General features: G+C 43.2%; 2 protein-coding genes across 7 annotated transcripts in view; one reads left to right on the forward strand and one right to left on the reverse strand.

Moving 5' to 3' along the window:
• The window catches only part of LOC121690330 (ephrin-B3-like), a 52,105-nt gene that overhangs the window by 12,691 nt on the left and 21,914 nt on the right, over nt 1-17,500 (reverse strand). The window lies entirely within an intron of this gene.
• LOC121689758 lies at nt 8,375-16,834 on the forward strand. Of its 6 annotated transcripts, XM_042069856.1 has the most exons (12): nt 8,375-9,645; nt 10,262-10,292; nt 10,431-10,512; nt 10,864-10,944; nt 11,469-11,519; nt 11,802-13,845; nt 13,933-14,031; nt 14,572-14,643; nt 14,727-14,798; nt 14,882-14,953; nt 15,603-15,677; nt 15,969-16,834. In XM_042069856.1, exons 2-12 carry the CDS (start codon nt 10,285-10,287, stop codon nt 16,187-16,189), a joined length of 2,877 nt encoding a protein of 958 aa, XP_041925790.1. In that variant the 5' UTR covers nt 8,375-9,645; nt 10,262-10,284; the 3' UTR covers nt 16,190-16,834. The 6 variants fall into 6 exon arrangements, with proteins under 6 accessions (XP_041925790.1, XP_041925792.1, XP_041925791.1 ...); XM_042069858.1 differs by lacking the exon at nt 14,882-14,953; XM_042069857.1 differs by lacking the exon at nt 14,727-14,798.

Below are 17,500 nucleotides of genomic sequence, written 5' to 3' on the forward strand. Positions count from 1 at the left end.
TTTTTTTTTGTGTGATATCAGAAACTTTCTGGTTCCAGAACTTTGGTGTTGGTTCCAGGAAACGCTCCTCACATCTTCAGCTGCCTGCGGTGCACACTGGCCATCGCCAAAGCCTTCAGGAACTTCAAACCTTCAGACCTCACATATCACACGCACTGGTAGTGGCTGCATCTTGAATTGATTTAGGTTCTTTAGACCCCCCCCCCCCCCCCCCCCCTCTCTCTCTCTCTCTCTCTCTCTCTCTCTCTCTCTCTCTCTTTCTCTTTCCCTCGTTCTCTGGACTCAGGAGGGTTATTGGTTTAGGAGAGTGCGGTCGGGTTGCGGTCCCAAATGGACCCAGGGGTCAGGGAGCCCTGTGGTAAAATCAACAGTTGGCCACAGAAAGAGACGGGGGGAGAGAAAGTAGGACAGGCAAAGAGAGGGAGGGAGAGAGAGAGAGAGAGAGAAAGAGAGAGAAGGAGAGGAAAAAAGAGGGAGATGGAGAGACTAGAGAGAGTGGATTACCATTACCACCTTGGCACACTACACAAATACACACACACACCAACACACACCCCTACACACACACACACACCAACACATACCCCTACACACACACACCAACACACACACCAACACACATCCCTACACACACACCAACACACACCCCTACACACACACACACACACACACACATACACACACACACACATACATACACACACACCAACACACTCCTACACACACACCAACACACACACCAACACAGACACCTACACACACACACCAACACACACACCAACACACACCCCTACACACACACACCAACACACACCCCTACACACACACACACCAACACACACCCCTACACACACACACACACCACCACACTACACCTTTGCACCCCCACCTGAAACACCTTTGGTTCTCACTCCTGTCAGGATATTGAAATGTAATGGCTATCTTGCGGCTGGTTGGCTGATTGACTGTGTGTGTGTGTGTGTGTGTGTGTGTGTGTGTGTGTGTGTGTGTGTGTGTGTGTGTGTGTGTGTGACACATACACTGCTCTGTCTGCCGTTGGGAGGCCTGTATCCTGGCCCTGGCTAAAGCACACATTTGCTTTGCTTAGCTGCGCTCCGATGAGATCAGATTCATAAGTGTGTTAGTCCACCGCTGGCCCAGCCAATCAAAAGTCAGCGCTCGGACAGGGGCGCTCTCCCGAGCACGTCCTCTCTAGCTAGTGATTGACAGATGAAAGTGTGATAGCCGTTTCTCTCTCTCCCTCCCTCTTTTCCTCTCTCTCTCTCTCCCTCCCTCTTTTCATCTCTCTCTCTTTTCATCTCTCTCTCTCTCTCTCCCTCCCTCTTTTTCTCTCTCTCTCTCTCTCTCCCTCTTTTTCTCTCTCCTCTCCTCTCTGTGAAGGCTTCATGTTAAATCGTGGAACGGAATCCCTTTGCCAGGATCACCCCCAAAGGCTTGGAAGAAATATAAATAAAGAGAATGAGAATAAATATAGACAAAGGGGTGTGTGTGTGTGTGTGTGTGTGTGTGTGTGTGTGTGTGTGTGTGTGTGTGTGTGTGTGTGTGTGTTTGTGAGAAAGAGAGAAAGAGAGAAAAGACTGACATAGATAAAGAGACCACAAAATTGTGTGTGTGTGTGTGCATGTGTGTGTGCGTGTGTGTGCATGTGTGTGTGCATGTGTGTGTGCGTGTGTGTGCATGTGTGTGTGCATGTGTGTGTGCGTGTGTGTGCGTGTGTGTGTGTGTGTGTGTGTGCATGTGTGTGTGTGTGTGTGTGTTGTATAAAGACACAGTGGGGGTGAGTGTTTATCAAGAATCCTTTTACAGAATGTGCTGTAAACCACAAAATTCCCACAAGGGGAATGCCACAACAACCACCTCTCTCTATCTCTCTCTCTCTCACACACACACACACACACACACACACACACGTACCAACAAAGATGAAACACTAAACAAATCCCAAATTGTTGTGATAATTACATATACAAGAAGCTAAAAATATCCGTGTTTTGCTGATGAGTTAGGAGGTGCGCGGTGGGAGGTGTTGGACTAGAGAGAGGAAGACAGGAAATAACTAAATAAAGACCTGCTTTTTATTCTATCTTGTATATCTTCTATTTATTCTATCTCCTGATTCCCCTTCTCTCTCTCTCTCTCTCTCAGGAGAAAGTGACAAGGGAGACATATTTACCGATAATTCCTTTCATATGACCCAAAATACAGTTTTTCTTTTTGCTTTGGTGCTTTTCTCAGATCAGAATGAAAATTCTCATAACTATTAGTTCAACCTCCACAACATTTAGTCATTTGTGCACATCATAGTAGCAATTTCTCCTTCCTCTGAACAAATTGCAAATGCTTTTGAACATGTATCAGTTGCTTTGTCATGTCAGTCAAAATTAACTAAAGCCTACTTATGGATGCTGAATAGTCGTTCCCAATAAAACTAATAGTCTTCATTTCATTGCTTGAGTCATTACATACAAAATTGGTGAACTAGTTATCAAATTCTGTCACAATGCTGTAGAATTGCAAAGAGCATATACAGTAAAACTGTGAAACATTCATATTCAGTGTCTTGTACTCACTCCCCTAACTACAGCAATTTGTAACTTTACTGTAGTTTTCAAATGGCTGTACAAGTACTGTATAGTGCTGTCTTGAGCGTTTTCAGGTAGTGTCACCGAGTTCTGACCTTTTTTTGCATTGGAAAACACTGAGAGCATAAATTGTCATAATGAAAACATGACAAAGCCATTTGATTATCTTGTTCATAAACGATGGTGTCAAGACTTCTCATTTTGATGACAATGGCAGTTTCATTGAGCAGAGTACACCACAGAGATGGATAAAATGCTGAGAGAAGAAAACAACAACAACAACAACAACAACAACAAAATATGACAAAATGAAAAAGATACCGAGGTCATCAAGAGAAGAAAGATGAGGGAATAAGAGAAAATGAACAGACACACAGACAGATAAATAGATAGATAGATAGATAGATGGATGGATAAAAAGGAGAGAAAGGGAGAGAAAGGGAGAGAGAGAGCAGAGAGAGAGGGAGAGAGAGAGGGAGAGAGAGAGAGAAGGATGAGGAGAGGAGCTGTGTGAGGGAGGGAGGGTTGCACAGGAGGAGAAATGAGAGGACAGCAGCATGGAGAGGACAAGAGAGGTAAAAAAAGAGTGTGTGTGTGTGTGTGTGTGTGTGTGTGTGTGTGTGTGTGTGTGTGTGTGTGTGTGTGTGTTGAGGGAAAGAGAGAGGAGAGTCGGGGGAGAAGAGGAGAGAATAATTAGTTAGACCCCCAGCAGAGAAAAATGGCAGGTGAATAGACCGAGAGAGAGGGAGAGAGCGAGAGAAAGGGAAGGAGAGAAAAGGGACAGAGGTGGAGAAGAGAAGGGCAGACAAAAAGGGAGAGAGAGAGAGAGAGGGAGGGAGGAAGGGAGGGAGGGAGGGAGGGGTGAAAGGCTGACTGACTGAGAAAAGAAAAAGCAGGAGAGAGGAAAGGGTGTGTGATCAAGTGAGGCTGAAAGTGAGAACGGTAAATGGGAGAGATGAAAGTGGAGAGAACGAGAGAGAAAGAGAGAGAGAGAGGGAGAGGGGAGAGAGGTGGAGAGAGAGAGAGAGAAAGAGAGAGGGGGAGGAAGAAAGAGAGAGGGAGAGGGGGAAAGAGAGAGAAAGAGGGAGAGAGAAAGAGGGAGAGGGGGATAGTGACAGTTGAGGTGAGGAGGTGAGAGAGGGGGCATGGAGAATGTCTTTTGTCATCCCCTGTTTTTTTTTTTTTTTTCAGCCATCGCAAAAGGAGACAAAGCGACAGAGAAAATCAGGAAGGAAAAAAAAATGCATTTTTCTCCAGTTTCTTTCACCAAACAATGAGCATTTATCTGCTCATCACGTCAATGGCCTCCTGAAGATGTTCAGAATAGAGAAAAAGATGGCGAGAGAGAGAGAGAGAAAAAGAGAGAGAGAAAGAGACTGACAGAGAAAAGGAGCTACACTGAAAGCAGGCGTTTGACCCAAAAAAAAAGACAGAAGGGGAGAAAATAGGGAGTGAAAAAGTGAAAGGGAAGAATGGAACAACCACATTTGTCAGACCTTTTGTGTCTGGCTGAAGTGCCCGACATGGACACAACCTGGTCCCAATTAGAGCTAGCGTTCAGGAGCCTGGCCATGGCAGGAAACCTAGCAGCTGAGGTAGGACTGCATAATCCAAAGTGCATTTAGACCATCAAGCGTTCATGGACTATACACACACACACACACACACACACACACACACACACACACACACACACAGGCCCCAAGAAGCCAAAAATAAAAGTCTTTTCCTGTGTGGAAAGCTAGCCTGCTAATTATCGGCTTTACTGCTAGTAGCCCTGTCTAGTCACTATTGCTAAATGCTGTTTGCAGAGAAATTACCCAATTTTAGTAGGCCTGCAAAAGCAATAGTGCCATAGGTGGACAGCATAGAGTGGACATTCCTATTCGTGTTTGTGCTTTTCTTCAAACAGAAACAAGGTAATGAATTTCCTTTTGTACTCTCTGGTGTGCATTTTTGTTGTGTATTGTGTATATTGTGAATTTATTTTTAAGTGTCAAATACTGAAGACAGAAAGACTGTAGGACACATGTTGATGACCTTTGACCTATCTATCTCCATGTTTCTGTATCTGCAGACCAACCTCTGGTCATAGACTTGCAGAGATTTTGGGTTAAGCATTTCCAATGTATTTCACAGTACTTGCATGGCGGTTATCATATGCAGTCCAGCCTGGAGTTCTTGATTTGGACGTCTGAAGAGACAACAGATGGGACTGTCTCTGACCAGTGGATTACCAGGCTAACAAGCTAACGCTAACAGTTGGCTATTGTTTACATTTGCCTCAATTTTCAGAGGAAATGTAAAAGAAAAAAAAAGAAAAAAAGGCAGGAAGGAATTTTTTTAGGCCATTAATCCTGCCCTGGCTGTATCGTCTAGGGTGCTGGCAATCGAGAGTCAGATTTATTTTCACACACACCAACTGCGTGGGCTGGCCTGTGCCAGAAACCGACACGGCTCCTCAACCCATGGCAGCCATTTTGTTTCGGGCTGGATAGACGGCGCACTGTTTCCTCTCCGTTCTGCTCGGCTGAGTTCTATTCTATCCCCCAACATTCCACTTCCATTCATTCTTTGTTTTGTTTTGTTGTGTTCTTTTTCCCCCCTTCCTGGTTACTGTAGGTCACCCAGCATGTCTTTACTGACTATAGCCATATGAACTGATCTGAGATCTGTCATTGTGAGGATGTGTAGCTTTAAGGCTCTCCGAGTGCTGGTTCCAGTTCAGAGCGTTGGGCTTGTGATTTTACTGTATGAGACCTGCTGTCAGAGCCTCTGTAAGGGTGTTGTGACTTTGCCAATGTCTAGCTGGTTGGCTGACACACACACACACACACACACACACACACACACACACACACAGAGAGAGACACAGACACACACACAGACAGACACAGACACACACGTACACACACACACACACACAGACAGATACAGACCCACACATACACACAAACACACACATACACACACAAATACACTTCTCCAAACAACATTGGCAGCCACGCTCAAGGGCATGATGCCTGACACAAAGTGTGACACAGTCAGGGTCACACACGCACAGGCTTGTGAGAGCCACACACACACACACACACACACACACACAATTCCCAAACAGATTCACAAGTTCTGTGTGAAATTGAACTATATATAGAGCTGTTTACCACAGAGATGCTGTGCCAAGCTCCCACCATCATGTCTCTCTCTCTCTCTCTCTCTCTCTCTCTCTCTCTCTCTCTCTCTCTCACTCTCTCTCCATCCCAATTTCTATCTGTTTATCTGTCTGTGTGTTTTCTTTCTCACTTCCAATTTGTCTGCTGTTCTTGTTCTTCATCTCTTATTTGCCTTCTTGTTTTGTCACACACCGGTGTATTCGTAGTCAACAACACACACACACACACACACACACACACACACACACACACGCACACACACACACACACACACACACACACACACACACACACACACACACACACACTGAAAGCGAGTGGTCTGGCCTGTTGCTTGCGCGGCGCTGTGAGATGCCCCGTGATCTCCAGTCCTGGGTATCAGAGAGGCTCCGGCGGCGGCGGCGGCGTCTGAAGGCGAGAGCTGTGGTGCCAGAGCGGTGATTAATCAGAGCGGCTCATTAATTATCCACGGGCCACGCTCCTTAATTAACACATCAAGTCGGGCACAGCTAACACGACTCGCCCGTCCAACCACGCGCTGCCCCTCCCACCGTCATCAAGACAAAGTTGAGGAGTTGCTTTCTACTTTCGGCGTTCTCTCTCTCTCCTTCTCATTCTCACTATCCCTCTGTCTCTCTCTCTCTCCTTCTCATTCTCACTATCCATCAGTCTCTCTCTCTCTCCTTCTCATTCTGACCATCCCTCTGTCTCTCTCTCTCCTTCTCATTCTCACTATCCCTCACTCTCTCTCCTTCTCTTTCTCACACTTTCTCTGTCTCTCTCTCTCTTCTTCTCATTCTCACTATCCCTCACTCTCTCTTTCTCTTTTTCTTGTTCTACCACTTTCTCACCTTATGTGCCCTTTCTGATGACCTGACGATGTCTCTTGCTATCCATTCACACTCTCAGTCTCTCCTTCCTCTTCTTCCTCCTCTCCTTCCTCCTCTTCTTTCTTCTCTTCTTCCACTTCTAACATTCTTTCTTTCTCTGTTTACCCCTTCTCTCTTCTACTCTCTCCATCTCTTTATCTCTCCTCCCCACTTTTACTTCTCCACCTCTCCTCACACTCCTTCCATCTTTCTCTCCACATTTCTCCTCTTCTCCTTTTCCCATTACCCTCCTTCTCTTCCTCTCTTTCATCGTCCTGCTGTTATTCTTTCCTGCTTTTACCTCTCCTCTTTCCCTCCCTCCCTCGCTCTCTCCCTCTCTCTCCCTCCCTGTTGTTATTTTAGGCTGTCTTGTAAGATGTGTGTTATCGCCTGAGGCGTGGAGAATCCGGCGTGAAAACGAGCCCGAGGCGAAAGAGAGGGGGCTTGTGCATCGCTCGCGTCCTAACGAGTCTACGCCATCTCCCATCACGCCCCAGACTGGACCCGCCCAGTCCAGCCCAGCCCGACATAGAGCACCGCAGCCCTGGCACCGGACGTCCTCTTTAATAATGCAGAGGAGCTTGCCAGAATGAGGAAGAGAGAGAGAGAGAAAGGGGGGGAGAGAGAGAGAGGGGAGAGGGAGAGAGAGAGGGATGGGGGGGTGAGAGAGAGAGGGGAGAGGGAGAGAGAGAGGGATGGGGGGGTGAGAGAGAGAGGGGAGAGGGAGAGAGAGAAAGGGGAGAGGGAGAGAGAGAGGGATGGGGGGGTGAGAGAGAGAGGGGAGAGGGAGAGAGAGAAAGGGGAGAGGGAGAGACAGAGGGATGGGGGGGTGAGAGGGACAGAGGGAGATAGAGAGAGAGAGTGGGTGAGGGAAAAAGAGTGGAAGAGAGGGAGAGAGTGAAATAGAGATAGAGAGGGAGCAAAATGATAGAGATACTGAGTGAGTGAGAGAAAGAGAGAAAGAGTAAGAGAGAGAGAAAGAGAGAGAGGGAGAAGTGGAGAGAGAGAGAGAGAGAAATGGAGAGCAGGGAAAAGAAGGAGAGCTGAAGAGAGATGAACAGGGAAAGTGTGAGAGAGAAAGGGACAGAAAATTAGAAAGAAAGAAAAAAAGAAAGAAAGAAAGAAAGAAAGAAAGAGAAAAGGAGAGAGAGAATGAACGAGGTGGTGAACGAAATAGAGAGTGCCCCCAGTGAATGCAACCCCTTTGGCCTCTCCAACTCAGAAAGCGAGTGCGCCACACAATCACGCCCCCCCCCCCCTGCAACTGACGCAGCAATCGCTCAGTCATTTACCCCCAGTCCCCCAACCACTCTGACACCTCCTGCAGTTTTGCACTACTTCACAACTGCCCCCCCACACACCCTTTCAGACGTGAAAGAGCACTCCTATTCTCTCCACATTTTTCTGTCTCTCTGAAAAGAAAGGGTAGGAAAAATACTTCTGTCCACATATATTCTAGGAGAGGGAGAGAGAGAGAGAGAGACAGAGAGATGGGGGACAGGGGGGGAGAGAGAGAGAGAGAGAGAGAGAGAGGGAAGGAGATTCTGACATTAACGAGATAGCTCGTTAAGAAAGAGAAAAGGACAGAGGAAGGACGGAGGGAGAGGGAAAAGTGACTGTAATTGGTGGGGTTTTGGAAAGGAGAGAGAAGAGAGAGACAGAATTAGGTTTCCATCTGTGGACCAGAGTGGACATATGTGTGTGTGACTGTATGTGTGTTTATGTGTGTGTGTGTGTACTTATCCTACCGACCAATAGGGGACTATGGGTTGATTGCACACCAACCAATAGGGGACAATTGACTGAGTGGGGACCTAAAACCATAGTCCCCACCAGGATAACAGCTATACATGATAGCAGCTGTCATGCTAACATACCTAGCATCAATATCTCTGAAAGTTTTCATCGTCCCCAAAAGTTCTGATTTTGTCCGAATGTGTGTGTGTGCTGAAGATCGAAGCTTAGGAGTGAGACACCTTTGGTCAGTGGCTGTATTGCAGGTGTGTAAACTATGCTGCAGGCTCCACCCCAATGACATTGTCTGAAGTCAGGTTCCGCCCACAGAAGTGGGCATTGTCACATGATGTATCAGGTGACCATAAGCCACCAAGAAACCAGGAAAAGACAGTTACTGGAGAACAGCAAAGGAAGTTTACCCATAGGCTAAGGTTACTAGCCTATTAGACATGGTGAAACCAAGCTTATTACCTCTATATTGCCATATTCAACAGAATCTCCATAAAAAGCCTGTTTCAAAGTTGTGTTTTATCTATGGCCTATGATAAACCTGGTTTAACGGGTCAACTAACTTTAAAGTTTGCCTAGATTTGTGTGTTAACGCCACTCCTTCCAGCAACATGGCCATCTTAGTTTAATTTTCATGTCATTGATTACTTGTTTGCACAAATTAATGAGTGATTGTTCAACATAGGCTTCAAGTAGGCTACTTTACAGGCCTAGCCTACTATTACTAGAGTATTACTAGATTACTACACGTTTGAAATCGTCTGTGTTACGTTCGCTAATTGCATAGTATTTAAGCACTTCTCGACTAATGTCCCCATACAGACTATAGGACACCCCTCCCCCCAACATTTTGGCGGTTTGGCTGCACTCCCTTTTCCACTCTCGCACTCCCGGTCTCATCAGACTCAAGTCCCCAAATAGACTATACGAACGGATCCCCCCACCCCACCCCAGATGCTTTTGGCGGGCTCAGTTTTACAACTAGGCTATATCAGCACTTTTTGTATTCCATAGGTTTAGTCTAAAACATTTCTAATTGATGATACCGGAATATAAACAATTAAATTAATGAAAATAAAAATGTATTAATTTCGGTTATTTTATTTCAAACAACGCAAGAGATTCACGTCCAATCAGCAGCGATCTATCCCACAACGTCTTTCTTCTACAACAAGAAGTACTTTGACAAGCGCCATTTTGATGAAACCAGGAGTAGGTGAAACGTGGAGGAGAGGACACGTGTGTGCTGTAAATGTAAGTTTAATGTTCTGTCTTGTATTGCTTTATACTTGAGAAACATATTTTTGATAGAACAGCAGGGTAGTTCTTGTTGCTACGTTATAATCGCATTAACGTTAGGTTAGTTACTGGATACGAGTCTAACACCACTTCGCTGGTACTACGGTAGTAAGTGTTGAATTAATGCGATGTATAACGTTATACTTTTACTTTTGACGGCTTTGATCCTCGAAGCCTGCATGCTTAAACCATGTAACGTTTCAGCAAGCCAACTACCAAATGTTATTAAGATGGCAAGCAAACGAAGTTCGCACGTTAGCAAATTACCTACAAATAGACGTTAGCATAGATGGTCTAACAGGGGACATGTCTGCACGCTGGCAAGTTCACCTAACGTTGCCTGACAAAACCAGACAGCATGCTAATGAAGTAAACACGTTAGCAAGCTAACAAAGTTATCAAAAAAAGTAGAGACCTTGCTACTGTTAATAAGTCAATACTTTAGCGAGCTATCATAATGACAAAGTAGCTTAACAGCCTAGTTATACAGACATTAGGCTAACGTTAGAGATATTAAGTTGTTTTCCCCCCATGATGTCAGTCTTATATTCTTCTATTATTATCTCCTTAGATATTACTTGTTGAACATGTGAAATGACAAGGTAAGCATTTCAAATTTGTATTCCTATGGTCATGCTTATTCCAGATTAAATTTGGGCTAACATATTGATGTATAATATGTATTAGACTATTATTAGTGTAATGGTGTAAAATGCATGCTTTTCTTTTCTATTGCACAGTACCATCTCGGAGAGGTTCTTAAAACGAATTTTAGTTTTGCGCCAGCATCACTCAAAGTGTGAATCCCTCTATGATAAAATGGTATAGTTGACAGCTACACTCTCATTAGTTTGCACATCACAGTAATGTTCCTGTTTGACAATTCTCTAAATAAATTGTGTATGGGATGAGGCAAAATTGTAATATAAAAGGATGATGTTGCTCTTATTAAATCAATAATCGACCATTTAATGCAATGAACTGCTATAGACCCAGGACTTGGAGATGGAGGCATACTGTAGATGACTGTTACTGTTTGCCTGTGTGCCATGTGAAGAAAGAGCAATCATTATTGTTCATATGCAATAAAAACATTCTTGAGAAAATGTCTTATGGGCATGAATAGTGGAATTAGATGATCATTTCATAGCTTATACTGTATGTTTGTTACAGGCAACCATGGGGAAGCAGGAGAGCGATGCAGAATCGGGATACAAAACGGAAGGCCCAAAAAGAACAACAAAAGTACGAAATGTAAGTAATTTACATTCTAAACATGTTAAATCACCCAGTGTTTACTCCAGGAGACGTGTTGTGTGCTACAGGTGTGAACACAAAACTCGGAAATATGTTTGGACCTGATTCTCCTTATATTGTCCGGTCTTATGTGATGGCTATATATTTGATTCTCTGTATATTGTCTGGTAATATGTGATTGCTATATACACTATATTTCCAAAAGTATTGGGTCACCTGCCTTGACCCCGATATGAACTTCAGTCACATCCTATTCTTAATCCATAGGGTTTAATATGACGTTGGTCCACTCTTTTAAGATATAACAGCTTCAACTCTTCTGGGAAGGCTTTCCACAAGGTGTAGGAGTGTTCCCAGAAGAGTTGAAGCTGTTATAGCAGAAAATGGTGTCATATTAAGCCCTATGGATTAATAACAGGATGTGACTGAAGTTCATATGGGGGTCAAGGCAGATGACCCAATACTTTTGGCAATATAGTGTATATATTTGATGTCCTCCTATGTGTTCTTGTCCTCCACAGAACAGTGCTTCAGAATTAGTTCCAGAGCTACAGCGAACGGAAAGTGTGTTTGTAAGTGATAATATAAGACTACTTGAACCAGTGAAATATGGGTGAACAAATTGTGTTTGTGTATTTGTTGTACAATGTTGTCTTGATGTTAATGAATGAGTTATGTTTTATCATAGATGTGGTGATAGTTGTCATAGTGTTAGTAGATTACATTTCATAGATACTCCTATTACTCTCATTCATGGTATTTGACTTCATCACAGCTTTTTTTAATATCAGTAAGCAGACTGCAAAACTTTCTAAACATTGCTTTAAAATTAATCTTTGTTTTTCTATCTGAAGCTCACAAAAGAGATGCTGGGCATTCCAAGGGATTCTTTGCCCAGCAGTGAAGATAGTGGCAGTGAGGACGATTATGTTCCGGACTCAAATAGCAGCAGCTCAGAGGAGCCCAGTGATGAGGAACCTGCAAAGAAGGTCAGGCCCAAAGTTTCTTCTGCCAAGTCCAGTGATGAGGAACCTGCAAAGAAGGTCAGGCCCAAAGTTTCTTCTGCCAAGTCCAGTGATGAGAAACCTGCAAAGAAGGTCAGGCCCAAAGTTTCTTCTGCCAAGTCCAGTGATGGCACAACAGCAACAACATCCTTTTCTGCCACTGACAATGAGAAGTCTTCAAGTGAGTCAGTAGTTGTAATGAATGTGAAAAAGAAATCAGATGGGTCAAGGGCCTACAGCAAAAGGCATTTTTGTCTTTTTTGTTCAAAGCCTTATGCAAAAATGGCAAGACACTTGGAACATGTACACAAAAATGAAGCAGAAGTAGCTGCAGCTGTTAGATTCCCCAAAAATTCAAAATCAAGAAGAATTCACCTGGACCTTCTGCGCAAAAAAGGAAACCGGGCACACAACATTGACGTGATTCGTGAAGGCTCTGGCGTGATAGTTCCTTGTAAACAAACAAGTGACAGTAATATCAATCCTAACGATTTCCTGCATTGTTTAAGCTGCCAAGGGCTTTTCAAGAGAAGGTTTCTTTGGAAGCATATGAAAAGGTGCACTCTGGCTAGACAGTGTGGGGTACTCAAACCTGGCAAAAACAGAATACAATCACTCTGTGCAAACGCTCAACCTGTACCAGTGGGAGTAAGTGCTAAGTTATGGAAGCTCTTAAGTGAAATGAGTCAGGATGATGTTACCCATGCCGCTAAAAATGACGTGTGCATTGTAAAGATGGGAGAGCAAATGTTTAACAAAATTGGCCATGATCCTTCAAAACACGAATACATTAGGCAAAAGATGAGGGAGGTTGGAAGACTGCTGTTAGCAGGTACACAGGAATCCCCAATGAAGACAATGGAGGATTTCATTCTTCCGTCGAACTTTCCACATGTTGTGAATGCTGTGAAGGATGTAGCAGGCTTTGACAGTAACTCCAATTCTTTCAAAATACCTTCACTGGCTTTAAAATTAGGCCACAGCTTGCAGAAGATTGCGAGCATTATTGAATGTAATGCAATGATATCGGGGAAAAAGAAAATTGTTGAAAATGCACAACACTTCAAACAAATTTACCGAACATGCTGGAATGAAAATGTTTCCTCATCTGCACTGAAAACACTTTCAGAAGCGAAGTGGAACACCCCACAACTGCTGCCATTCACTGAAGATGTTAAAAAAATGCACATGTACATGGATCAAAAACAAAAAGAAGCATACCAACAGCTAACAAACGAGGAATCATCAAGGAACTGGGTTGATCTAGCTGAGGTAACCCTCGCTCAGCTTATACTGTTCAACCGTAGAAGAGAGGGGGAGGTGTCAAAAATGCGCCTAACTGCCTTCACTGAAACTGATGTGCCATTGCATGCAGATGTAGCTGAGGCTCTAACTGCTCTAGAGAAGAAGCTGTGTGAACACTTCAAAAGGATTGAAATTCGTGGGAAGAGAGACAGGAAGGTCCCTCTACTGCTAACCCCAGCAATGCAGGCGTCCATGGAATTGTTAGTGAAGACTCGTGCATCCTGTGAGGTTCTCGAAAATAACATCTATTTTTTTGCCAGACCTAGACAAGAAACGTTTATTCGAGGCTACAAGTGCATTCACCAGTTTGCAAAGGAGTGCCAAGCCAAATACCCAGAGCGCTTATCCTCTACGAAATTAAGGAAACATGTATCCACACTTTCCAAGGTTTTGAACCTCAAAGATACAGAAATGGATCAATTGGCTGATTTTTTGGGCCACAACATCGCAGTCCACCGCAAGTTCTATCGTCTGCCAGAAGGAACACTACAACTGGCTAAAGTTAGTAAAGTCCTGATGGCCATGGAAAGAGGGTGCTTAATGGACTACAAAGGAAAGAATTTAGATGAAATTGAAATTGATCCCAATGGTAATTATAATGTTCAAGGTTAATGTTAATCTCACTATGATTTATACATTTAGTAGATTTCACAAGTTTCTGATTGGTGTGCTTTAGAAACAATTCCAGAGGAGAGTGACCATTCAGAAAGCGAACTGACGGACGAAGAACTAAGCCCACCTTCTACATCCTACCTACCTTCAGCTGCTAAGAAACGTAAGTATTAAGGGTAACAGTGTTTCCTCTACATTTATTTCAGCATGGCGCCCCCCCCATTGTTTAATTAATACCGCCACGGTATCAGAATCAGGGCAGACGCACATTTGCTTTTTAAATAATCCTGCGACGTATCCTCCCCTGCTGGCTGCCGCTCGCATTGCAATTTAACAATAAGTAGCCTAAACCTAGTCAGAGGTTATTATGGCCCGTCCAGTTTCAGTTTACATATTATATATTGTATTGATGTAGCCTATTTAAAGCATTAACTTTCTTCTCAGTGTTTCCTCTTCATTTAGCAGTGCCACTGCTTCAGAATTAGGGGAGACGCAAAATATTGTCCAGAAGCATAGTACTAGTAGGCTAAATGCCCTTCGCTGGCTGCTGAAAATTGCAGTTTAAGAATAAACAGCAATGCTAATCCGAGGTACCTGCCGCCACTGTTAAAAAAAATCTAGCGGAAAAACTGGGTAATATGAATGCTTGCAGGTTGTCTTGAAGGTGTTGAACATGATTCTGATTTTAATGTCTGAAACGCAGGCACTTCAAAGAAGAAACAGTGCATGCAATCAGAGGAAGAGTCCGAGGATCCAGGTTCAGCTGCTAAGAAACGTAAGTATTAAGAGTAATATGAATGCTTGCAGGTTGTCTTGAAGGTGTTGAACATGATGCTGATTTTAATGTCTGAAACGCAGGCACTTCAAAGAAGAAACACTGCATGCAGTCAGAGGATGAGTCCGAGGATCCAGGTTCAGCTGCTAAGAAACGTAAGTATTAAGGGTAATATGAATGCTTGCAGGTTGTCTTGAAGGTGTTGAACATGATGCTGATTTTAATGTCTGAAACGCAGGCACTTCAAAGAAGAAACATTGCATGCAATCACAGGACGAGTCCGAGGATCCAGGTTCAGCTACTAAGAAACGTGAGTAAGGTTTTGTTCATGCCTAACTGATAAATAAATGTCATCGGAGACAGCAGGGGCCATATTCACAAAGAATCTTAAGGCTAAAAGTAACTACTAACTTTCAGAGAATGCTGTAGCAACATAATTGACATCCCCAGAAAGTCCTCTGCACGTAACTTTAGGTATGGACAAGAAACGTAGCCACCATGTTATTCAACTACGCCGTGACGACCTATGCGGTACATGCTCACAACGTTGCCACAATATAACTGTCAGCTGGGGATTAACTCAAAGTATTTTAGCCCTAAAAGTAGCACCTAAGTCTGGGATAGCTTAGAAATAGTCAAGAAGACTCCTAACTCACTAAAACCTTTTCACAAACATTTGGGTAACACTTTACTTGACGGGTGAGTTCATAACACATAACTCATAGCAGCTGTCATAAACTGCACATAAAGCATTCATGACTGTTTCATGATACATGACTCATACCAAACCTTTCATGAATGTGAAGCAAAAAATAAATAAATCAGAAGCAAAAAATTGCTTCTCCTCTTTGCAAACGTGTCTTCATACAGATTCATTTTAAAAAATGTTGTTTGCCCTTCACAAAATGTGTGTTGCAGACAGGATGGTGATTTGTGGTGTGAAATTGTTTTTGTTTTAGGCACATCAAAGATGAAGAGCCAAAGTAAATGTGATGAAATGAACTCCGATGTTCCAGATGCAGCATCCAAGACATGTAAGTATGATGGATGTTTGTGTTCTGATATGAACTTATGTAGTCCGATCAAAACTAGTTTAGCAAATGATAGGGTTTGTGTTCAAGTAAATATGTTAAACCTGTCAGGAAACTGAGCTAAAATAAATGTATAGGCCTCTGTCTTTATCAAATTAAAACTTGTCAAACAACTTCATCATACAACAATTCATTCATTGTCAGACTTGAAAGACACATAAGTGTGAATATTTTTGGTTAAGCATATTTCATTAGTGTCTTTTTGATATTCTTTGTTGTGATTCTATTTCACAGCCTGCCGCAAGAGAAGACCATGGAGTCAAGAAGAAATCCGCGCTGTTGAGAAGACCCTGATGAAATTTATCACTACAGGCAGAACTCCTGGGAAGGCAGACTGCGTTTCTTGTATCAACTCAGCACCTGAAGCACTTAAGTTCCGTGACTGGATGTCAGTTAAGTTTTATGTCAAAAATCGTTGTGTGTCCTACCAAAGAACCACACAGACCCTTTTATAGCAATTTGATAAGAATGAGTTTGGGGGTGGGAGATGGGAATGTGTTCAGTTTTCTTAACAGGGCTTGAGCATTTCAGAGGACCACACAATACATGCCCTGTACTTACACAGTATTCTTGTTTATATTTTATGTTGGCAGAGGGTCAGCAATGTTTTTGTCATTGGTATTACAGTACATGCACTTTATTTTAACAGTACTTAAATGATTTTAGGTTGGGAGAGGGTCAATTGTGTACTTTCGTTGTTAATACTACATGCTCATACAAACAGGCTTTAGAGGAAAATTAATGATGCTCATGATTGTAATAATGTTGAAGTGTAAAGAGTTGCGTGTGAGAAGAAGGTACGTTGTATCCTTGTTGACGAGGTTCGTTAAAAATATTCTGACAACACAATTTTTTTTATTCATTTTAATATTTCTTTTATTTTCATTATTCACTTGGTATCTGCAATGCCTGAGTAGATATTTTATATTGAGAAGGTATCTGCTTTTTCACATGGTGTTGACTGTAGCATTACTAGCACTTTCAGAAATAATGTACGCTAATAACTATCACAACAATCTACCTCATAACGTTCTAATGAAGTGTGGTTGTGCATTCTGGCACTGTGTTAAGCAGCCAATAAATGTGTTGATTGCTACTAATGTTTTTATTTCTTTCCTTGTGTATACGTATTAGCTTCAACTTGGTGTCATGAGGCAGGTCTCACGAGTATTTCCAAAACAACAGTAAATCCTCAAATACCTCATGGTATTATAGTATAAGATGCATTGCAACTTGAACAAATGTGGTTTACATTACATGTGCTCCTTCAGAATGGTTTTCAGTATATCCAAGAAAATACAGAAGTTGGTCCCCAGATTGCACTGTGCTTGTTGATTACATCACTTGGGTGGGCGTAACTATGGGCGGGGCCAGAGTCCTCACTTTGACCACCTGACACCTGTCCCCTGTGGCTGGTCAGGAGTCAGGTGTCAGACTAACTTCAGGTATGAAGTGTGTATTCTATATTCCAACTGATTTGCTTATTACTGAACCCATATACAATGCTCCTGTGCAATGCCTTGTCTGTACCATGCTTAGAAAGTGGTGTCCCCAAAAGTGACCGTTCTTTCAGGTGTCCCCAGGCGGTGATAAAGATGGGTATGTGTGTGTGTGTGTGTGTGTGTGTGTGTGTGTGTGTGTGTGTGTGTGTGGGTGTGTGTGTGGTGTCTCCACAGGAGTGGACAAGTGACAGCAGAAGCCTGTGTGAGAGGCGTGGAGTCCTATGGGTCACACACTCACCCATCAATCAAGATCACTGGTGAAGG

This window comes from Alosa sapidissima, chromosome 18, assembly GCF_018492685.1.
Source record: "Alosa sapidissima isolate fAloSap1 chromosome 18, fAloSap1.pri, whole genome shotgun sequence".
In the NCBI taxonomy this organism is placed as follows: Eukaryota; Metazoa; Chordata; class Actinopteri; order Clupeiformes; family Clupeidae; genus Alosa; species Alosa sapidissima.